This window comes from Geotrypetes seraphini, chromosome 9, assembly GCF_902459505.1.
Source record: "Geotrypetes seraphini chromosome 9, aGeoSer1.1, whole genome shotgun sequence".
Classification (NCBI taxonomy): domain Eukaryota; kingdom Metazoa; phylum Chordata; class Amphibia; order Gymnophiona; family Dermophiidae; genus Geotrypetes; species Geotrypetes seraphini.
Window position 1 is genome coordinate 29,396,906 of NC_047092.1, and position 22,298 is coordinate 29,419,203.

General features: G+C 42.5%; 1 protein-coding gene across 2 annotated transcripts in view; it reads left to right on the top strand.

The window, feature by feature from the left end:
* SLC13A1 (solute carrier family 13 member 1) overlaps positions 1-22,298 on the top strand; it is a 90,485-nt gene that overhangs the window by 47,903 nt on the left and 20,284 nt on the right. The window contains exons 4-12 of one of the 2 annotated variants that reach the window (XM_033958732.1): positions 9,811-9,998; positions 13,073-13,130; positions 13,224-13,266; positions 14,460-14,498; positions 15,698-15,855; positions 17,010-17,129; positions 20,645-20,743; positions 20,854-20,955; positions 21,706-21,809. In XM_033958732.1, coding sequence (XP_033814623.1) covers positions 9,811-9,998; positions 13,073-13,130; positions 13,224-13,266; positions 14,460-14,498; positions 15,698-15,855; positions 17,010-17,129; positions 20,645-20,743; positions 20,854-20,955; positions 21,706-21,809 — 911 coding nt within the window. The remainder of the gene's footprint in view (positions 1-9,810; positions 9,999-13,072; positions 13,131-13,223; positions 13,267-14,459; positions 14,499-15,697; positions 15,856-17,009; positions 17,130-20,644; positions 20,744-20,853; positions 20,956-21,705; positions 21,810-22,298) is intronic. The other variant, XM_033958733.1, reaches the window with a different exon arrangement.

The window sequence follows — 22,298 nt, forward strand, 5'->3', positions numbered from 1 at the left end:
AGAGAGAGGGGAGAGAAACAAAAGGAAATATTTCATACTGGGCTGGGCCGGAGTGGAGAGAGGGTGGAAAGATTCTGGCTACAGGGTGCATTAACAAAGGAAAAAGGGGGAAAGCTGAAAATGGAGATAGTGACACAAAGAAGAGAAAGGGTAAGCAGGACCTTCTGAATAAGGATAGAGATACAGAGGGGACATGAAGAGGAGGTGAAATAGAGACATAGAAGTAATGCTGAAAAAGTGTGTGTGTGGGGGGGGGGGAGATAAAGACATTGAAAGGGCAAATGGTGAATATGGGGTAAAGACAAAGACAGAGACAAATGAAGATTCTGAAAAAGTGGTGAGATAGGGATATAGGTGAGATGGACACAAAGAAGGGTGATGCTGGAAAATAGGTGGAATGGTAATTCTGACAGACACAGAAGGGAAATGCTGGATCAAGGAGAGATGGGGCTCAGGCTGGATGGAATGAGGAGAAATGCCTTGTTGGCCCGGAACTTCCTCTCCTACGTCAGAATTGACGTCAGGGAGCGGAATGCTGGTCAGCGCGACGCTTCTGCAGGGAAAGCTTGGGACAGCGGTGGCTTGGGGACTATTCCCCGATGGCGGTGGCAGCAAACCGAGTGGCTTGGGGGAGGGCACGGAGAAAGAAAGAAAGGGGGCAGACAGAGAGACAGAAAGAAGGGGGAACAGGGAGACAGAAAGAAAAAGTTGGGGGAGAGAATGAGGTCTGGAGGAGAGGAAACATACAGGAGACTGAAAGAAAGGAAGAAAGATTGGATGCACAGTCAGAAGAAGAAAGTGCAACCAGAGACTCATGAAATCACCAAACAGCAAAGGTAGGAAAAATGATTTTATTTTCAATTTAGTGATCAAAATGTGTCTGTTTTGAGAATTTATATCTGCTGTCTATATTTTGCACTATGGCTCCCTTTTACTAAACCGCAATATTGTTTTTTAGCGCAGGGAGCCTATGAGCATTGAGAGCAGCGCGAGGCATTCAGCGTAACTCCCTGTGCTAAAACCTACTATTGTGGTTTAGTAAAAAGGGAGGGGGTGTATTTGTCTATTTTTGTATTTTGTTACCGAGGTGACATTGCATAGAGTCATCTGCCTTGGGAAATGTATATGGCAGATATCTTTGTTTTGTGTTCAAAAGAAAAGGAAATGCATTTCTGGTTTTATTTCTACAGTGTTGAAGTACTTGTTGGCCCTTGCTGTGACTGGTGGGGATCCCCAAGCACCGCCAGCAGAGGACCTCCTCTAGAGATGGTCAGAACTCCCCTCCACCAAGCGCAGCAGTCGCTGGCAGCATCCATGAGCCACTGAGGTGCCAGCATCTGTGACTCAGGGACGCTACTGCTGCCTGCCAAGCTTGGCAAAAGGGACCCCAGGCCAACTGCAAAGGAAGTCCTCAGCTGACAGTTTGTGGGTTCTCATCAGCTGAGTATTTATATTTTATATTTACATTAGAGGTTCTGGTAGAAACCCATTTACAAAGTATGTATTCTTCCCAATTAATATTTCCAAATTAATAGTCTCTTTGCTTATTTGTAAATGGGTCTCTACCAGAGCCTTTAATTCAGTAGCATAATTAAATAAAATAACTATTTCTGAAGTTTATAGGGAAGGATGGTGACGGAGGGGATTCCTCGTGGGGACGGGTGGGGACGGAGGGGATTCCTCGCGGGGACGGGTGGGGACGGAGGGGATTCCTCGCGGGGACGGGTGGGGACGGAGGGATTCCTCACGGGGACGGGTGGGGACGGAGGGATTCCTCACGGGGACGGGTGGGGATGGGTGGGATTTTGGCGGGGACGGGTGGGGACGGGTGGGATTTCTGTCCCCGCGCAACTCTCTAATTGTGAGCCCACCAGCACAGACAGGGAAACATGCTTGAGTACCTAAATAAATTCATGTAAACCTTTCTCAGCTCCCCTGGGAGAACAGTATAGAAATTTATTTTATTTTTTTTTTTAAACAATGTAATTATTAACTTTCCCTTCTCCCATTACCCCCAAGCTCATGTTCATTCTTGTAATTTGTCCATTTAATGTTTATACTAACCCTCCCCTCATAATAATTTAATTTTAACTTTTTATTTTTTTATCTTTTTAACATTGTAAACCGGACAGGTGTCCTTCGATGGTCGGTATAGAAACTGCCCTTATATGGGCTCTCTTGCATCCTTGCATTAAATATTGCTACTAATGCTTTGCGCTTATGGAATACTGCTACCAATTTTGATTTTCTTAAATAAATAGCTTGCTGTTGCATATTCTACCTTTAGAAATCCTTATTCTCAAAGCTTTCCTCAGGGAAGTTGTGTCCAATGATTTCAAAATAGCAAAGGAACATGACAAGGAAGTATGCAAAAGGAAATCAAGTTTTAAGTCAATGGGCACCTTCATCAAGGCTAGCTATATACTTGTGTTCTTCATTGTAAGGCCCAGGAGCCATCAGTGGCCCCTATCAATGGCTCCATGACTCTTTCCCTAGTATACATAAACTTAGGGTTACCAGATTTTCCCCGGACATGTCCTCCTTTTGAGGACATGGCCGGGGGTCCGGACGGCTTTTCAAAACCCGGCACTTTGTACGGGTTTTGAAAAGCTTTGGACAAATCCCTGTCGGGCAGGAGGGCATCTGCACCTGCACGGATGCCACACGATAGTGTCACGTGCGCATAACATCATTACATCGCATTTGCACACAAGTGGATGACCTCCTGCCCAATGACAGCAGACAGTGTGGGGGGGGGGGTGCGGGCTGGGGCGGGATTGTGGGGGGGCAGGACTGGGGCGTAATAGGGCAGGGTTGGATGGAACTGGGTGGGCCTAAGGGCGGGTCTACAGGGCTGGATTTTCGGTTTGGAAAATCTGATAACCCTACATAAACTGGATATTAAATGTCGAAGCCCAGACAGGGTCTAACATTGGCGGGAACTCATGGCAGCCATTTTGTACGAGTGATCTGCACAGGGCAGGAGCGTAGGAAGATCGCTCCTGCCCCGAAAGACGGCTAGACCACCAGGTAAGATCTGGGGAGGTCCGGAAGGTGGGGGTGATTCCGGTTTTAGGAAATTGCAAATAATCGAAATTGTGAGTCTTAAAACTGCGAATCGGGAGGGGGAAGTGTACCTCCCAGCTGAACCTCGCCCCCTGACTCAGCAGGGTTACCTTGTTAAGGTGGCTTAGCACTGAGCTGTAAAGCCCAGTGAGGCCTGGGACATGTAGTCTGCTCAGTCTTGGGCTAGCAGCCCCCACTGTATGGAAGTGGAAAGGTAGCATTAGTGCAAGATAACCCCTTACTCTTACACATCCACAAAGAAATGTGCCTTTTATTTTGCAGCCCCCCCTTTTTCTAGGACTCTTTGCCCCTCAATATTTGTGCACAGCCATCCTTCAAAAAGTTTAAGTCGGCCTTAAAATCTTGGTTTTTCCAACAAACCTACATAATCCCTGGTCCTGGCATCTGACATTCTTGTTCAAATAGTGCTACTACTCTTCTTTCTGTACCTCGACACCCCCCTTCCTCCCTTGCCCACTCTCTGCACCCCTGTCTTCCTAGCCTCCTTGCCTACTCCTTCCTTCAAGATTTCAGATTGCTGGCTGCTATGTATGATTGAGACCTATCCTATTTTCTTTGTAACTTCCTTTCCTACTCTATTATATGGAATTATTTAAAGTTGTAAATCACTCTGCACTGCTAGTTTGAGCAGTACAGCAAATCTGAATAAATTATAACCACAGACTTTTAAAAAAGTTGTTAATAACGGCTAATAAAAATAATAACTTGCTAGGCCTCCAATTAGTCAGGTGAAAGCAGTTCTGCAAATGAACAAACACCGATCTTTCTAGCCACTCAGCTTATAATTATTCTGTCCACTTTGAACCACTATAGACTTCTCTGTCTGAGCATTTGAAAATGAAGATAATTGACTCTTTTTTTTAAAAAAAAACCCAAAACAACCCTCTAATGCTTCCAGCTAGCAATTTCGACTGTCAGAAACGTTGTTAAGAAATGAAAGTTATATGACGATATTGAAATCAAGGCAAAATGTAGAAGAAGAAGAAAAATCTCTGCTGGCACTGCCCCAAAATTGGTTGATCTGCAAAACAGAATCTACAGACATGCAAATGCCTATCGAATAGTTTGCTCACATTGGAGTTGTTGTCCTCGGGTGCATGGTACAGTACGCTGCTGCTTAGAGAACAATGGTCTACAAAGGAAAGTTATCAGGAAGAATCCTTTTCTATGACCTCATCACAAAAGCCATTGTCTAAAATATGCAAACGAAAACCTTGGCAAACCTGGAACCTTTTGGAACAAAGTGCTTTGGACTGAGGTGATGAAAATCAAACTGCTTGCTCACAAGCACACAAGATACATTTGGAGAAAAAAGTGTGAAATATTTGAAGAAAAGAATAACATGCTGATTTTTGAGCATGGGGGTGGATGTTCATGTCTATTAAAATTTGATATACTGGTCCAGGCAGTTTTACAATTACAAAAACATCTGCAACAAAAAAACAAAAATTCAAAAGACCTACCATTAAAATATAAACACCAGCACTCTTAACAAAACAAACTATGCAAAACTATGCCCGCATTTGGAGTACTGCGTCCAATATTGGTCGCCGTACCTTAAGAAGGATATGGCGTTGGTCGAGAGGGTTCAGAGGAGAGCGACACGTCTGATAAAAGGTATGGAAAACCTGTCATATTCTGAGAGATTGGAGAAGCTGGGTCTCTTTTCCCTGAAGAAGAGGAGACTTAGAGGAGATATGATAGAGACTTATAGGATCATGAAGGGCATAGAGAGAGTAAAGAGGGACAGATTCTTCAAACTTTCTAATAATAAAAGAACAAGAGGGCATTCGGAAAAGTTGATAGGAGACAGATTCAAAACAAATGCTAGGAAGTTCTTCTTTACCCAACGTGTGGTGGACACCTGGAATGCGCTTCCAGAGGACGTAATAGGGCAGAGTACGGTACTGGGCTTCAAGAAAGGATTGGACAAATTCCTACTGGAAATGGGGATAGAGGGGTATAGATAGAAGATTACTGCACAGGTCCTGGACCTGTTGGGCCACCGCATGAGCGGACTGCTGGGCACGATGGACCTCGTGTCTGACCCAGCAGAGGCATTTCTTAAAAAAAAACAAAAATTAAAAAAAACACATACAACCCAGCCTACCGACCCACTATTCTCAAAAATTCAATAAACATGTGTCTCTTGGATGGCGTCAACTCCAAATGCTTCTTTGGGGAAAACCCCCCACAACAACCCATCTTTAATAAGCTCTAAAATGATTTAAACTTGACTTCAAGCCGGAGGTCGCATGAAAGCTGATTCCAAAGCTATTATGCTTGGGCTGTGGGGCAGCCAGTGGAAGAGGACATATGCCCCTAGATTCAATGAAGGTCACTCACATTTGGGTGCCCCCAAATAACTAGTTAATGGGCTCCAAAGACTTGATTTTTGGAGCTAAAGCACTTAATTGGCATTAATTATAATTTGGGCGCCAATATGGCTGCATGCTATTCTGGATTGTGCGAATGGAAGGGCATGGCAGGTCAAGGGCATTCAGAAAAGATGTGTGTTGTTACAGAATAGTGGGGATCTGCACCCAATTTGTGTTCCGGGATTTACACTAGGTTTCAGCTGGCCTAAGTCCTCGTGCCCAAAACTTAGTGTCAAATTCCACACCCAAAGGGTGCTCATCCTGGGGTACCCTTTACAGAACAGTTTTGAGTGCCATCTATGGAATTTGTCCCATGGAGGATACCGTAATTCTAGAGCAGAGCATCTACCAAACATACTTGTAATAGTGCCTATTTCTTTATACATGTTATCTGTTTTTTTGCTTGTACAATATACCCCCCGCGAATTCACGGTTCCAAATTCGCAGACTCGGTCATTCATGGTTTTACCCCAGAGAGCAGCCAGTAGCTGGAAAGTTCACATCTCCCCAACCAATCCTGGATGGAAGGAGAACCGCGAATGACAGCTGAGCCCCGTGCGAGGTGAGAGGGCAGGCTAGAGCCAGAGAGGAGGAGGAGAGGTTGTGCTGAGAGCGTGAGGTTTAGGTCACTGGCTGCGACGAGGTGATGCAACTACAAGCGCTTCCTGTGGGACAAATGGCTGCTCATGCTTTAAACCAAATTCGTGGGCATTTCAAGAACGTAACCCACGTGAATTTCGAGGGAGTACTGTATATCATTTTTTTTGATGCCTTAAAAAATAATTTTAAAAAAATTGGAGGAAAGCATTTGCTTTTAACTTTGTAGCTTATAGAGCAGGAGTGAACAACCAAAGTCCTCGAGGGCCATAACCCAGTTGTCCATAATAACTATTAATTATGTATTCTCAATAGTTTTCAAATAAACTTATCTGTTTGTTTCTTGATTTTTATAGTGGAGCGCCTCTCCCGACATGGCCATGTTTCCTATTAACTTCCTCAGGGTCGAAGCTTCCTCTGGCGCTCTACATTACAACAGACAAAAGCGTTTACTAAAAACAGGCCTTGAGGACCATTCATTGAAATAATTCTTAACACAACGCTAAATCAAAAGACCCAAGTCCCATATGTCACCTTATGTATGTTTTAAATTCTCACTTCCTTTTTTTTTTTTTATCACTTTCACAGCGCTTAGACTCTTTTTCATATTGCCGGTTGGGACCTCCTTTCACAACTTTCTTTTCTCTTCTCTTTCTTTGACAGCGTCTGATGTCATTTCCTGCCTTTTAAAGGCTTTTTGCAAGCCTACTGTTCAGTGATTGGTTTATTTTCCCGCCAGCCTACTAAGCCTACTAAGGGTTCCTTTTACGAAGCCGCGTTAGTGGCTTTATCGCACGTACCTTTTTAGTGCGCGCTAACCCCCGTGCTAGCCAAAAAAGTAGGGCGGCCAGCAAATTAGCGCACACTATTACACGTGTTAAACTGCTAACGCGGCTTCGTAAAAGAGCCCTAAGTGAAAATAGCGATCCAATGATGAAAGTGCCTCAAAATAACTATTAATCAGGGTGTAAACTGCCAATCAGTCTTCTCCGTGTGGTGCAGGGAGAGACGCTTTGCGTGTACTGCCTACGGAGAAGACCGATTGGCAGTTTACACCCTGAGGCAGCAAGAAAATTGTGAAACGCTGGCCACCGTTGGTGCGCTGATCCCGGACGAAGATAAGTAACTTTCTGTTGCTATTTGGACTTTTTGAGTATTTTCCTTGACGGTTTGCATTGCGCAGAGCACTTTTCAAGCCTAATAAAGGAGGGGGTTTTTTTTAATGCCCATGAGGTTTCGTTTAGCCTTGCCTTAAAGCCGTTATCATGGCTGGCTTGTGCGATGTAGTCTGAGGCTTTTTCCTCCTTTCATGTTTGATTAGCTCAGGCAAATGGTTATGGTATATAATATTGAAATTTAGACCTTGTGCACTTTATTGTGAAAGAGTGGTTGATTATTGATTGATTTTCACTTTACTGTGCTGTTTTTTTGCCATCAACATTTAAGATCAGGAGCGGGGGAGGGGTTCCACTTCCTCCATTTCCTTTCCATTTCTGTAATGCTTCGTGGTGTTTGCTAATCCTCTGTGACTCGCTCCACCAAATAAATGCCTGCTTCAGATCAATACAATCTTGTGTAGCACAGCTGCCAAGAAACAAATATCCATCAATTTTTTTGGGCACTCCTGGTGATCCTTCCACTCTTGACATCATTCCTAAGCCTGTAAATTGATTCAGAATTATGTAAACAGAAACCTACATATTTTTAAATGTTGCTATGATTTGTACTTCATTGTTCTTTATTTTGTTTTAATTGCCTTTTGGTATTATATGGAGAAAGGATGTAATGCAAATAAGTGTAGTTCAAAAAAAAAAAAAGCAACTAGCATGCTTTCTTTCTCTCAAAATCAATACTAATACAAGCTAATGAAAATACAGTAATGTAATGTGTCAAACAAAGAGGTTTGATTTATAATGTTTTTTCCCATTACAAACACTGTTTAGAACAAAAAGATTACATTACAAAGTAATTATCTGTACATGAAATGATTTTGTGATTTTCCACAAGCAAACTGTGACAGCACAAGTAATATTTAATAACAGAAAGTCATATGCATTTAGCGAAAAAAGTTCTATAAAATTGATATCCTGTTAATGCTTCACGAAAAGGAAATAGAAAACCAATCAAACCCAGAAATGAGGGAGGAAAAACAAGAATTAACCAGAGAAAATCTCCCTACACCCCGAAAAAAATAGGGTGAGGGGGTGAGACAGCCCGAACCACACGCTACCACAATAAAAGAATATTAGTAGTATAAAAGGGAGACCTCAGTCACACAGCCTTTGGGTGTATGCTTGTGACAGCTGAAGCTTTAGGGGCATGTCCCCATTGCAGGCTGTGTGACTGAGGGCTCCCTTTTATACTACTAATATTCTTTTATTGTGGTAGCGTGTGGTTCGGGCTGTCTCTCCCCCTCACCCTATTTTTTTCGGGATGTAGGGAGATTTTCTCTGGTTAATTCATGAAAAGGAAAGACATTTGTGTGTGTGGGGGGGGGATTGCTATAATCAGCACCAGTATTGATGGTCACCAATAGCATATCAATCACGACGTAGGGCCAATGATAGAATTTCGCTTCGTTTTAACGCTGGCACCTTAAATGTAGGCCAGCCTTTTAGAAGCTTATATTTAAGGCACCGGTCTTGCGCTTACAGAAGCACCTAAGGGCACCTAAGGATGCCTAAGGTCTCTTCCTGTGCAAACCATGCCAATGCCATCCTTACACACCCTTAAGCACTTCTGTAAGTGCGACACCAGCGCTATAAATGAAGGCACTGTTCGAAGCCTTTTTTTAGAAAACATGCTTCTGGATTGGTTGGTTAGCTGGTGGTAGAGCGCCCTACTGTCGGCTAATCTTCGGCGCATCTTCAAGAATTTCCCCCTTAGGGCCAAATTCTGTATATGTTTCCTTAGGCACAGTTTATAGAATTATATAGCAGCTGACCATGTGACTACGAGGGGCTGCTGAAAAGTTCTCAGCCCAACCAACAAAGTTGGGGTAGTCTCCATCGAGGGCTATACACTTAGAGGGAAATTCTATATCCAGCGTCTAAATTCAGGCGTCAGTAGGCGCCCTGCCAATGATCAGAAAATGCGGGGGTTGACGTGCCTACCGATGCCTAAATAAAAGGCAGCTGAAATGACCGCTGGAATCGTGGCTAGGAAGCCGCTTTAGGCTGCGGAATGCCAAAGTAGGCATGGCCAACCCCCAAAGTGGCGTTAGGTGATCTAAAGCGACTACCCAGCTGCGAATCACGTCAAGAGAAGCAGCTGAAATGTAGGCCTGGGAAACCCTGGCCTACCAGGCCTACCTTTCAGCTGCCTCTCTTTGCCTAGACCGCAGCACCCGATCGTGGCAGGGAAATTCCCCCCTCCCCCATCAGCTGAGCATCAGGGATTCCCCAAAGTCGTGATTCTGTAACAAGCATCCTGACTAGTAAGAAAGTAAAAACATGTGCATGGGTGGAGTTTGAATGGAATGTAGAGATAAAATTCTATAATTTATTCATATTCATGCTAACATCTAGACCTGAGTATTTACACATGCTATTTAAGTGACTGTGCCTTAATGTAGGGGTGTTTGGAGCCATTTACTCTAGTAGGTACCTTCTTTTCTTTCTAGAATAGGCTTAAAATAGATGCCATAACCAGTGCTCATAGTGGGTGGTCTTTTATAGAATTGCCCGTATTGTGTGTGTTTAGTGGCTTAAATTGCATTACTGATAGCCTCAATCCATCTCATTTATAGGCTGATGCTGGGGTTTATGGTGAGCACTGGCTTTTTATCAATGTGGCTCAGCAACACCTCCACCGCTGCCATGGTGATGCCGATTGTAGAGGCTGTGGCACAGCAGATCATTAAAACAGAGGCAGAAGTCGATGCAATACAGATGAATAATACAAATGGCATCATCAATGGTGGCCTAGAATTTGATGGTATGTGTATTTCTTTCCATGTATATTTACACTACTTGGAGGGGGGGGGACTCAGTATAGGCCAGCCAAAATTAAGCGCCAGGGTGATGCATGCTAAGGGCCAGATTCTATAAAAAGATAGGCACCTATATTGGTAGAAATTCTTTAAAACATAAGCGCCCACTGTAGACTCATGCTTGGCATCACCTAAGCATACTTAGGTGGTACTTGGCATCCTAACACTTAGACATACCCAATTTATGCCAAGGTTCTCTTTGCCTAAAGATTGGTACCCGATATTTGCACCTAATTCACAAAGAGATGCCTAACTTGAAAACATGTCCATGATCTGCCCTCTAGCTATGCCTACTTTTAGTGTAGACGCTTTGGGCTAGGCATCTACTTTTCATAGAATCGTTTTTCAAGTCAGGCGCCCAACTTTCAGTTAGTCTTTAAGTGCCAATATTGACACAGATTAAGCCTATTGATCTATTGAGTTAGGCACTGATATCAGTGCCTAACTTTAGCCAGACTTTATACAGTCAGGGCCTAAGTGTAAATTCCTTAAAAATAGTTCCGCATGGAATTGCTTTGATAGAATACTAGCTTAGCACTTAATTTCATACTTAACTTTGTTTGTGACCACTTAAGCCAGCCAAAGGATGATATAATTTTTCATGCCCAATGTAAGTGTTCTAGAAGTGGGTGCCTACATCATGGAAATGCCCTTGGCCCGCCCATGTCCTTCCCATGGCCATGCCCCTTTGGATCTGCACACGAGATAAGTTAGGGGCATAGGGCTGATCCACACATTACTACTAACGACTAACAATTAGCACTTGTTAATGCTAATATGATTTAGCCATTTGGTTTATGCATGGATCTGCAATCCATGGCCAAAAGTTCCGAACTTTGGGTGACCTATACATAATCCAGGGGCTTGTCTCTCTGTGCCTTCTGCTCTCGCCATTTGTAAAATGCAAAAGAGCATTGTTCTACTATATTCAAATTTGTTCAATTATGTTCAAATTTTCTTGTATTTGTTATAAATCAGTTTCGGGTTTGTTACCAGGTTAACTTGTGTCTCATTTTTCTTTGAGTCACGCCAAAAAGACCAAACGTAGAGTGCACTTGTTTTCATATCCCTCCATAAAATCCTGTCGTTATAAGAAGTCCCTTGAGAGAACCCTCTCATTTCAAGCCGCTAAATTGAATGTATGGCTTGGAAAAATTGTTAGAGGTCTCTTCCTATCTTGATTTTAGAAAATTGTTAAAGACTCAACTCTTTGATAGGCTGGTATCTTAATGCATTCTGCTTCATTTTTTCAATCAAGTTCCTTATATTCAAGTTGATGTATTTTATCTGTTTTATGTATTACTTCTTTCTCTGCCATTCCGGTATTTTCTGCATTATATTATAAATGCTTTCTGTCTTTATCTGTTTTTAAGTCCATTATTCTAATTTGTATTTTATCTGTATCCCATGCATTAGCTCACTTTGTGACCCGCCTCAAACTTTTTCGGTATGGCGGTATCTAAAATAATAAAGAGCTAGCCGCGCATGCGCAGTCCTATTTGCGTGTTCCGTGCGTATAGGTCTGTGGCTGAAGGAGTGTGCATGCGCGCTAATACGTCACCAACTGATCGCCTCCACAGGCCGGTCCGCAGCCAGACGGACCACGGGAAGGGAAAGGGGGGGGAGGAGGGCTTCGAGGGAGCCGGCTGTCGGCGGAGGGCAGACGCGGGCCCAGGAGCAAGTCCAGCTGTCCCATCCTGTCCCTTAAACTCCCTGACTGCCTAACTTATTTTCATTTGAAATCTGCCGCAAGTGCAGCTCATGAGAGGAGCTGCGGCGGCGGCTTTGCAAACGGCTCCCTTAGTTCTTCGCTGGATTTTTTTTTTAAGTTTAAAGCTGCCGCCGCGGCTCCTCTCACGATCCCGGCCTGTGTCAGAGAAGGCTTCCGACGCAGGCCGGATCGTGAGAGGAGGAACAAGTGAGGGGGAGGGAAATGCTGATGCATAGGGAGCAGGCAGGCATGCAGGGGGAGAGGGAAAGGGGCTGCTTTGGGGTGAGGGGTTTGCTGGGCCAGACAGCAATCATGGCGGGGAAGAGAAGCAATAGCAAAAACCCAGAATCCCAAAGAGTAACAAGAATCCAGAATCCCAAAGAGTAGCAAAAACCCAGAATCCCAAAGAGTAGCAAAAACCCAGAATCCCAAAGAGTAACAAGAATCCAGAATCCCAAAGAGTAGCAAAAACCCAAAATCCCAAAGAGTAGCAAAAACCCAGAATTCCAAAGAGTAACACGAATCCAGAATCCCAAAGAGTAGCAAAAACCCAGAATCCCAAAGAGTAGCAAAAACCCAGAATTCCAAAGAATAACACGAATCCAGAATCCCAAAGAGTAGCAAAAACCCAGAATTCCAAAGAGTAACAAGAATCCAGAATCCCAAAGAGTAGCAAAAACCCAGAATTTCAAAGAGTAACAAGAATCCAGAATCCCAAAGAGTAGCAAAAACCCAGAATCCCAGAGAGATAGGCAGGCATGGCACAAAAGGGGGCAGGGGCATTGGAAAACGGGGCTGCTTTGAGGGGAAGTGTGTGCTGGGGGCACACACCAATCATGGCGGGGAAGAGAAGGGGGCCACAGAGAGATAGGCAGACAGAGCGCAAGGCAGAGACACAGACAGAAAGAATGACAGACAGACAGACAGACAGCATCCAAGCACAGAGAGAGAAAGGAAAAAAAACAGTCGTCTACTCTACCACCCGTTGGACAGGGGGAGAAGGAAAGAGGTGCTGCTGGACAGGGGGGAGGTAAAACAAAGGGAGAAGGGCTGCTGCTGCATAAGGAGAGCAGTGAAGGGTGGTGGTGGACACAGGGGAGGTAAAAGGAAGGGAAAATGGACAGGGGGAGCAGGCAAGGGGTGGTGATGGACAGCCAAGGAAAAAGAAAGGCAGAAAGAAATAAAGACAGACACACACACATATGTTCTAGCACCCGTTAATGTAACGGGCTTAAAGACTAGTATAAGAATAAAATTATTATAATTATTATTATTTTAAATGTCTGCTCTTGTTTTAATGTATTACAGAAAACATTAAGGAATGTGAAGCTAATGGCTTGAAAGAGAAAACAAAACATGTTAATGGGTAAAATCACAGATTTAAAAGTTCATACAATCATAATGATTTCTAACAAATAAAAAAATTGAAAAACTTATTTACTGTCTTCTACTATTTCAGATACACCAATGGTCATGCAGCATGCAACATAGAGCTAGAAAAGGTGCCATTTTCTTAATGCAATAAGAAATCATCTTCTTGACTCTGTTATTTTCAACCGTTCCTCTTGCTCACCCTGCAAAAACTTTATAAACTAATAGTGTAATATATATGTGTAATATCTTTTGTTCTTTCATTTGTATGACACTGTTTTTGATTAAAAATCAATCTATATATATAAAATCTATATATATAAAATCGGAGGTATGTATGTGTGTATGTGCCGCGATCACGCAAAAACGGCTTGACCGATTTGAACGAAACTTGGTATGCAGATCCCTCACTACCTGGGATGATATGTTCTGGGGGTCTTGTGGCCCACCTGCACACGTGGGCGGAGCTACAAACAGAAAATCATATTTCACCCATTCATGTCAATGGAAAAAATGTAAAAAGCTGCCATTCTCACAGTAATTCAAAAACGGCTTGACCGATTTGAACGAAACTTGGTATGCAGATCCCTCACTACCTGGGGTGATATGTTCTGGGGGTCTCGCGGCCCACCTGCACACGTGGGCGGAGCTACAAACAGAAAATCAGATTTCACCCATTCATGTCAATGGAAAATATGTAAAAAGCTGCCATTCTCACAGTAATTCAAAAACGGCTTGACCGATTTGAACGAAACTTGGTATGCAGATCCCTCAGTACCTGGGGTGATATGTTCTGGGGGTCTCGTGGCCCACAACTCTATGTTGCTTGCTCAAGGGTGGGTTCACCCAAGAATTTATATGTTCTTGCTCCAGGAGGTGAAACTAAAATTGTTGTTTATAATCACGTTTTGCGTTAGTTGTATTGTATTCATTTTGTCAAATATTTCACATTATAATTTGAATATTGTACTTTTTATTAAGCTGTAAAAAAATAATTTCATTCACTACTATAAAGTATCTTTATTTGAATCCATTTACAGTGTTATTGCTATAATTAAATACCCGTGCAACGCCGGGGCATCAGCTAGTAAAGAATAAAAAAATAAAAAACTTTATAAACTACATGATTGAAACTTTGAACTGGAAAGCTGAACCAGATTGCCATAGCTTGTCAGATCCGGAAAAGAATCACTCGTCATTTACCTTATTAAAAGGAGCAATTTCCACATTATATTGTAATTTGAAACACCGATATCTGCTATTCATCCACTCACAAAAACTGATAATCCTCTGTTTTACTTTCTCTTTTGGGTTCACTCCGCAGACTAAGGACAGCATCTCTGTCACATCTGAACAAACAAAGGTAACATTCATCTCAATAGATTTTTTTCCAAGACCCTAGAGCACAAGCCAAGAGACCCAGTCTACCAGAGGGTTCCCACTCTTCTTTCCTCCTACTGCTTCTCCTTCAATATTCATATAATCCATCCAATCATATAGTTTGCCTGTTTCAGATCGAGAGAGTAGGAAGTCATATTGACAGGGGAAGGGGAGGGGAACAAATACGATATTTGGGGAGGGGAGGGGAACAAATATGACATTTGGGGAGGTATTGTCACCCTCTTGCCCACCCCAATCTACTCTGATGCACCCCATTCTGTTCTTAAATGTCTGTTGTCTCTTCTTCAAACAGTTTCTCTATCTTTTACTTCTGTTGCTCCATTTACTGTTTATTCTCACTGGTCTTCCTGCCACACCTCTGTGCCCTCACAAATTATTTGACGGAGTGAGAAATCGATCCACTTGTACCCGTTCTACTCCACTCAGGATTTTGTAGACTTCAATCATATCTCCCCTCAGCCGTCTCTTTTCCAAGCTGAAGAGCCCTAACCTTTTTAGTCTTTCCTCATACGAGAGGAGTTCCATCCCCTTTACCATCTTGGTCGCTCTTCTTTGAACCTAAATGTTGCAGATGCACATGTAACTTGCTCCACCCACATGTGTAAGCTCCACCCATATTTCCATCTCCATGGCAAATTCTATGTAAGTTAAGCACTTAGGCAGAATTATAGCAGTCATACGTGTATGTACTGTCATATGTGTATGTAATGCTGTTCTACAACGTGTACATGTGCAATGGGGTATGTAAATGTTACCGCCTGTGTTGTATACTTACCCCACACAATTTTACCTGCAGCAGGGGATTCCTGAGGGTAGGGCTTTGAAAGTGGGCAGGGAATTTAGAATTTCCCAAGCGCACCTGTTTTTGATTTTAGAAAAAGAACCCAGAAAAAGCAAAGGTGCAAGTACTCACAGGTACTTTAGCAAGTTGCTTAACGAAAGCATGCATGCCTTTTCATATTGAAACCGGGGGGTGGTGGCCTTGAATAAAATCTACCCATCAGGTTTGAAGAGGAAAATGGCCCACATTATGAAGATCAAAAGCATTTTAACTAGGTATGCAGAGGCTATCTGTAGGAATCTGAAGCTTTTCATAGTCTGTTGTGTATGATCACCAAATGAACATACTCTAAACAGGGTCAAAATATCTTTCTTTGACAGGTTCCGGAAAATGTGTCAGATAAAAGACACAGGCGTCAGAAAGATCAGATGATGTGCAAAGCGATGTGCCTTTGCATTGCATACTCTTCCACCATTGGAGGAATGACTACTATTACAGGGACATCAACTAATCTGATTTTTGCTGAACATTTCAACATGTAAGAATGTAAATTCCATGTTTTCATTTTGGGCAGTTTATAATTGTCAGAGATTCACATTTGTTTTGTGTTTCTTGGGTTGCTGCCACAGCCTCTTGAGACCCCACTGATTGCTTTGGAGACAGTTATGGCTTACCAATGGTATACCTCCAGTGCCTGAAGGCACCTGAGGCTAACAATCCCAGCTGACAACAGGACAGTGGAGCTGATGGCACGATGGGCTTCTACATCTCTATTTCACATTTCCTGTTTATGGTGCCTTTGCTATCCAGTTCACTGTTTAACATAGAAACATGATGGCAGATAAAGACCAAATTGCCCATCCAGTCTGCCTATCTGCAGCATTAACTACCTTCTCCTCTCCCTATTGGCTAAGGCTCTTTATATCTGCATTGTGTGGTCATAGAAGCTTTATGATTATAGGAATTCTATGATCATCAGAGCTTTTACCGCAGTGACTAGTGATAAAAAAAATCTAATGTGGCTTAATAAATGGGGGCCTTAATTTGAAACAGAATTTCTGAATGACTCATGTCCTGGAAAGTTACAGTTCTCTTAATTAATGCTTCTGACACAGACAAAATAGATGGATGAGACAATTTTCAATAGAAATAAAAAGACAGACAGCGTAGCGAGGGTGCCGTAGCGAGGGTGAGAGGTGCCTGAGGTAATGGTGCCTCTTCCCACCCTCTTTTCTGCCCCCCCACTCCTTCCCCGCCCACCCCTGCTGTGCGCACAAATCCCTTCCCTACCCCGTACCTATTTAACTTCTCAGTTGCGAGCAGCATCACCAATTTGTTGCCCGGATCAGCATCGGCTCTCCCTCTGATGTCACTTCCTAGATGCAGAACCCAGAAGTGATGTCAGAGGGAGGGTCAAGTATGTGCTATGGCCTATACTTCTCATGGCATGGCATCATATACTGTAGCTTTTAACTACACAGAGGTTAGCCTGCATCCTGCTGCTTAATCTGACAGGATATATAAGACACATTTATATTCTAAGGTAAAATGGTTATTTAGACTGGTTTTACTTTTTCTGTAATCAAAAATGTATTTTAGTGCAGTGACAGTAGTAGAGTTTCTTTCTATAACATTGTCCTTTATAAAATTTCTCTCTTACTCTCTCTTTCCCCTTTTAAATTTTTTATTTAGGCGCTATCCAAATTGTACGTGCATCAATTTTGGAAGCTGGTTTGGTCTTTCCTTTCCCATAGCTATTATTCTTATGGTTCTCTCCTGGGTTTGGATCCAGTGGCTTTTCCTTGGCTTCAAGTAAGAACATTTTTATTCAGAAATGAATGTCATTCAAGTGATAATGTATGTCAGACTGATGACTGATTAACAGGATATACTAGGCCTGATATTTAGCAGAACTTATCAGAGTGAAAGCAGCTCTCTTAACTTTAGCCATGGAGGTAACTGGGGTACCGGTCTGAATATTGACCAGTGCCTGGTTAACCCCTGAGTAGTGTAAGAGGGGTTTCTGGTATGCCCATCCCAATCCTCCCACCCTTACTTCCCCAAAGCAAATGCTAGGCCTGGCCAGAGTCTCTCCTCGCAAACACCAAAAATATATACTCAGAAATCCACACTGCAATGCAATGAGTGCTATGTCAGCAAGTTTCATGCCAGTGCCCCTCAGAAGTGGTATGGATTGGAAGAGAAACTAGTGAATACCTTGGGGGAAGGAATGGGAGATGATGAACATAGATGTGACTATGATGCTCCCTCCCCCTAATATTCTGCCTCTCTAGGCAGATGTTTAGAGGTGTATTTTCAAAGCATATAGACACACAATGTTTCTTAGGTTACTATGAGACTTTGTGTGTCTAAGTGCTTTGAAAATGAGCTCATATTAAATGAAGGATTAATTAATTCACGGGACTAAAAGAATAATTTTACATGCCTCAAAGAACAAGTGAAAAGGTCTCCTTCATTCTCTGTTACTCATTTACCACATATAGAGTAGCCTAAATTCTTTTTATATAACCTAGTGAAAGAGATTTCAATTTCTTTTATGCACCACATTAATTAAAACACCACCAGCTGGTTCAAATGTTACCTATGCTGTTCCTATCCTCAGGACCATAGAATGTGAGTCAGCAAAAGGCATGAGCTCAGTCCAACTCCCCTCCCCCACTTAGTCTAGTTTGGGCCAATATAATATCCTCAGTTCCCAATTCCTCTCTTCTTATAATTGAACTATAGCCGAGATTCACAAAACCTTTTAAAAACTGTAATGACATTTTCAGGGGTTGACATTTTGAAGTTTCACTCCAGAACTACTGTAATTGAAAATTTATGAAAACTCTAAGATTTCACACACTGCTCTGCCCCCATTTTATGTGGGCAGATTCTCAATTCTCGTGTAAAACAAATATATAGATTGTTCTAAAACGTGTAAATAAAGTGTGCTCTGTTGACTCAATCTCCCAAAGTGCTTAGCTACTCCTAGAGGGTGTGAATGTAGCTTACTGGAGCCCACCTTCTTCTTTTGTCTGAGAGTGAACAGTGGCCATTTTGCGAGACCACATGGCTGCATGAGAACTTGGGTCTAACATTGTCCTCTCACCAGGTTTTCACCCTTTATTTCCACAAGCCTAATATAGCTTAGGTTCAGTATCTAAGTGTACAGCACATGTTATTCCTCAAATAGTGTGTGGACACACTCCCAGCTTCCCCTCAGATAGGATATGCTGGTTGAGTGAGAAGATTCTGTAACAAAGTTGGACTGTCTTGAAATCATCAAATTGGGCGTGTTTATTCTTTACTTCAAGTTATTAAAGAAAGTTGTTAAAAAAACTACAGTTTGACTGATAACATTAAGGTTACATAAGCCTCAGACAAGTGCCAACCTAACAGTGAATTCAGCAGTATTTGCCCATTTTGAGTAGTCCCTGCCTTATAGTAAAACCTGAAGAAGTTTCAGTGAAAGCCTATGGGAGAGACTTCTCACATACATTATTACTAAGTGAGGACAAAATGATAGTCCTTCCTTAGGAGCACACAAACTTTATTGGAGAATCACAAAATACAGACTACATAGATCATTAAAAAAAATAATAAAAATAGACGTCTTGCTTTTTTGAGAATGGACATTTTCTCTACTGGATTTCAGGATGTCTCTCCCAAAATTCCAAACTTAGATTGAGAGTTTGTTGAGTGCTCTACTCGGTTTCCTAACACAGGATCAAAACAGGCCCCATTGGAACCTCTGATCAAGCTAAGCGTTTTGCTTGTAACAGCTTAAAGCAGGGGTGTCCAACCTTTTGGCTTCCCTGGGCCGCATTGGCCGAAAACAATGTTTCTGGGGCCACGCAAACGCTGCAGCACGACAGAGGAGGGAGCCGGCAAGACGGTAAACACCCAGGGACAGCAGAGGAAAGCACTGCATCGCCCTCGACCGGGGCCGCACAAAATACTTCACGGGGCCGCATGTGGCCCTCGGGCCACAGGTTGCCACCCCTGGCTTAAAGTACAGGAAAATTCACTCTATGCTAGTTTACAGCAACACATTTTGCTTTCACTTGAATCTATAATATGCAATGATGGGGTGATGAGGTAATTTTCTCTCGGGGCTGTGGCTCCTTGTTTTTGCCTTCGTGTCTCTGAGCATATTTTTGAATTCTAAGTGTGTTTGTTCTAGAAGTATGAATCTCATCATTACACCTTTTGAGTGATTTTCTGATTTGTGTGTGACATACAGATGAGTACATTACCAAGTTAACAACTGTAAAGTGGATCTCCACCGTATCTAGTTGGCACATACATGTCAATTCGTGCATCTAATATAATAAAACATTAAGCACGCATGCGCACTCTTACCACCGTGTTGCCTGATCTGTAGTTCCGTGGCCGGCAGAGTGCGCATGCGTGCTTAAAATTACCCCACGCTAGCGGCAGCAGAAACCAAACAGCAGCCCAGGAAGAGAAGCGCTGAACAAAAACACTCCTTTGCCAGTTCCCCACTCACTCGGTACATTTTTTTCGTGGTCTGACCCTCCCATCTCTTCCCGACGTCTGACAGGCTCCCGTAGTCCCTTACCTCCCACCTTCCCTTCCCGCGGTCCCCACTACAAACCTGCCGATTCCAGCAGCGTCTGCAGCACTCTACACACGCTGCTTCGGAGCCTTCTACTGCCCTGATTTGCTCTGCCGCGTCTCTGATGACGCTGCTGGAATCGGCAGGTTTGCCGGGACTGCGGGAAGGGAAGGGGGGGGCGGTAAGGGAATAAGGGAGCAGGCCAGACCACGTGAAGGGAAAAGGGGGGTAGGGAAATGCTGCTGCTGCACAGGGAAGTGATGTGGGGGGAGGGAATGCTGCTGCTGTGGCTGCTGATAAAGATTTATGCCAAAATCACAGCAGAGAGACTGAGTGGAACTTTGGGACAGTTATGGACATAATTTTACTTAGAAGAGCTTGGCTAATATAACAAAAGAAGTATGTCTCATACATAGACTTCAGAGTTCAGGTTCACAAAGACAGACAGACAAAGGGGGCCAGGGAGAGAGACATACAGAAAGAAAGACAACGGGAGGGAACAGACATATTCTAGCACCCGTTAATGTAACAGGCTAAAATACTAGTATATTATAAAAGGCTGAACATCACAGATCTCTTTCTAAAATACCACCAGAAATTGACACATCTTGACTCGAAGGCCTCACTTCTTATTTCTACCTTCTGTATGAAATAGGGGCCTCATATTTTCTTGGATAAAATTTACACCTTATTCCTACATATGTCGCCATCTGAATGTAAGATTGTATATTTTTCTAAATTTCAGTTTCAAAGAAATGTTCAAATGTGGCAAAGAAAGGACAGCTAAAGAAAAAGCCTCAGCACATGTGATTGAAGAGGAATACAAAAGACTTGGCCAATTAAGGTAATGCTGTTAAGCATACAACAAGCAGGAAAAATGAGAGCAGTATGACTTATACATAGAGTTCCTGTAATGAAAATGACTCTGATACTCAAAAGAACTTTGTGTTGCAGCTATGAAGAAATTATTACCCTTATCCTGTTTGTCCTAATGGCCTTGCTCTGGTTTACAAGAGACCCTGGATTTTTTCCTGGATGGGCATCTCTTTTTCCAATGTAAGTAAGCATGTTTTAAATTGAGAGCATTGTAAAACCACTCTATACCATGGACAGTGCGGTATATAATCTGTGCAATATATAAATGCATTTCAGACTGAAAGAACAGATGTATTCTATTGCAAATCAGTATAATGTCCAGGAGTTAAAAGTGCCTGTGGATTTTGTCCCATTGAAGACAGATTGAAAATGATATAGCGACTGGATAACGAACTAATCCATCAATAGTGCCTTTTTAAATAATTTTTATTGCTTTGTTTTTCAAAATGTGAGGAGAATGATCTCAAATAGAACTATACAAACCTTTAAAATAAAGTTAGAAAATCATGAAATACTATCTTTTTCTCTTGTAAAAATCTAAGCAGGAGTTAAAAGTGCCTGTGGACTTTGTCCCATTGCAGACAAGTTTGAAAATGATATAGCAACTGGATAAAGAAAGTCCAAACATATCCATAAATAAATAATCGGATATGGATTTCTATGAATCAGCAAATGCTCATTGCTTCTTGCTTAATATATTCAGATTTTTCCCATTTCTTATGGGAAAATCTAATGAATTTTCCAATGATATTGTGAATTCTAAATTTAAAAAAATTTCCATCAAATGCAAACCAGACTGAAATTCTGGCAAAATTCATCTATTTATTTGCAAATTTTGACTGTTCCATAAGTAATTATTTAATTTACGAATTGTATTTATTTAAAAAGTTTCTTACCCGCCTATACCCATGTTTTTGTGATCTGCCATAGGTACTATGGTTATGCCAATGATTCAACGTCTGCCTTGTTATTGGGTCTTCTCTTCTTCATTATTCCTGCAAGGAAGACCTCCAACGTTTTGTCTGGAGACAACAGTTGAGTACTTTTGGATTTTAAACTTTGTTTTAAAACATCCTTAAAATAAGCTGCTTTCTACTGTCTTGACTAAAACACCCATTTTTGCCCATCTGCTACAATAAATCAATGTCTCCTCCCCCTTTTCTCTACACTTTCCAAAACCAATCTCCATGGAAAACAGCCAATTAGCCAAATTACTGGGCAGACCACTTTGGACTTTATCTGCTGTCATCTACTTTGTTCCTGTGCTATTAGGCGAATCTCCTAACCTGTCTGAATGTCTTTCTAGCAGCCTGAGAGAAGTTCCATGGGAATAGCCACAGGGGGCCTTGGAGGTCTGGGCCCCCCCCCCCCCACTTTGGGCTCAGGTCCTCTCCAGAACTCAATCACTCCTATTTATCTTGCTGGTGGGGATGTCGAGCCCCACCAGCCAAATAACTATAATGCTGCCCCCTCCCTGTTGTTTCCTTCCTGCTCCAAGCATGCCAAGTCAATAAACTTGTGTT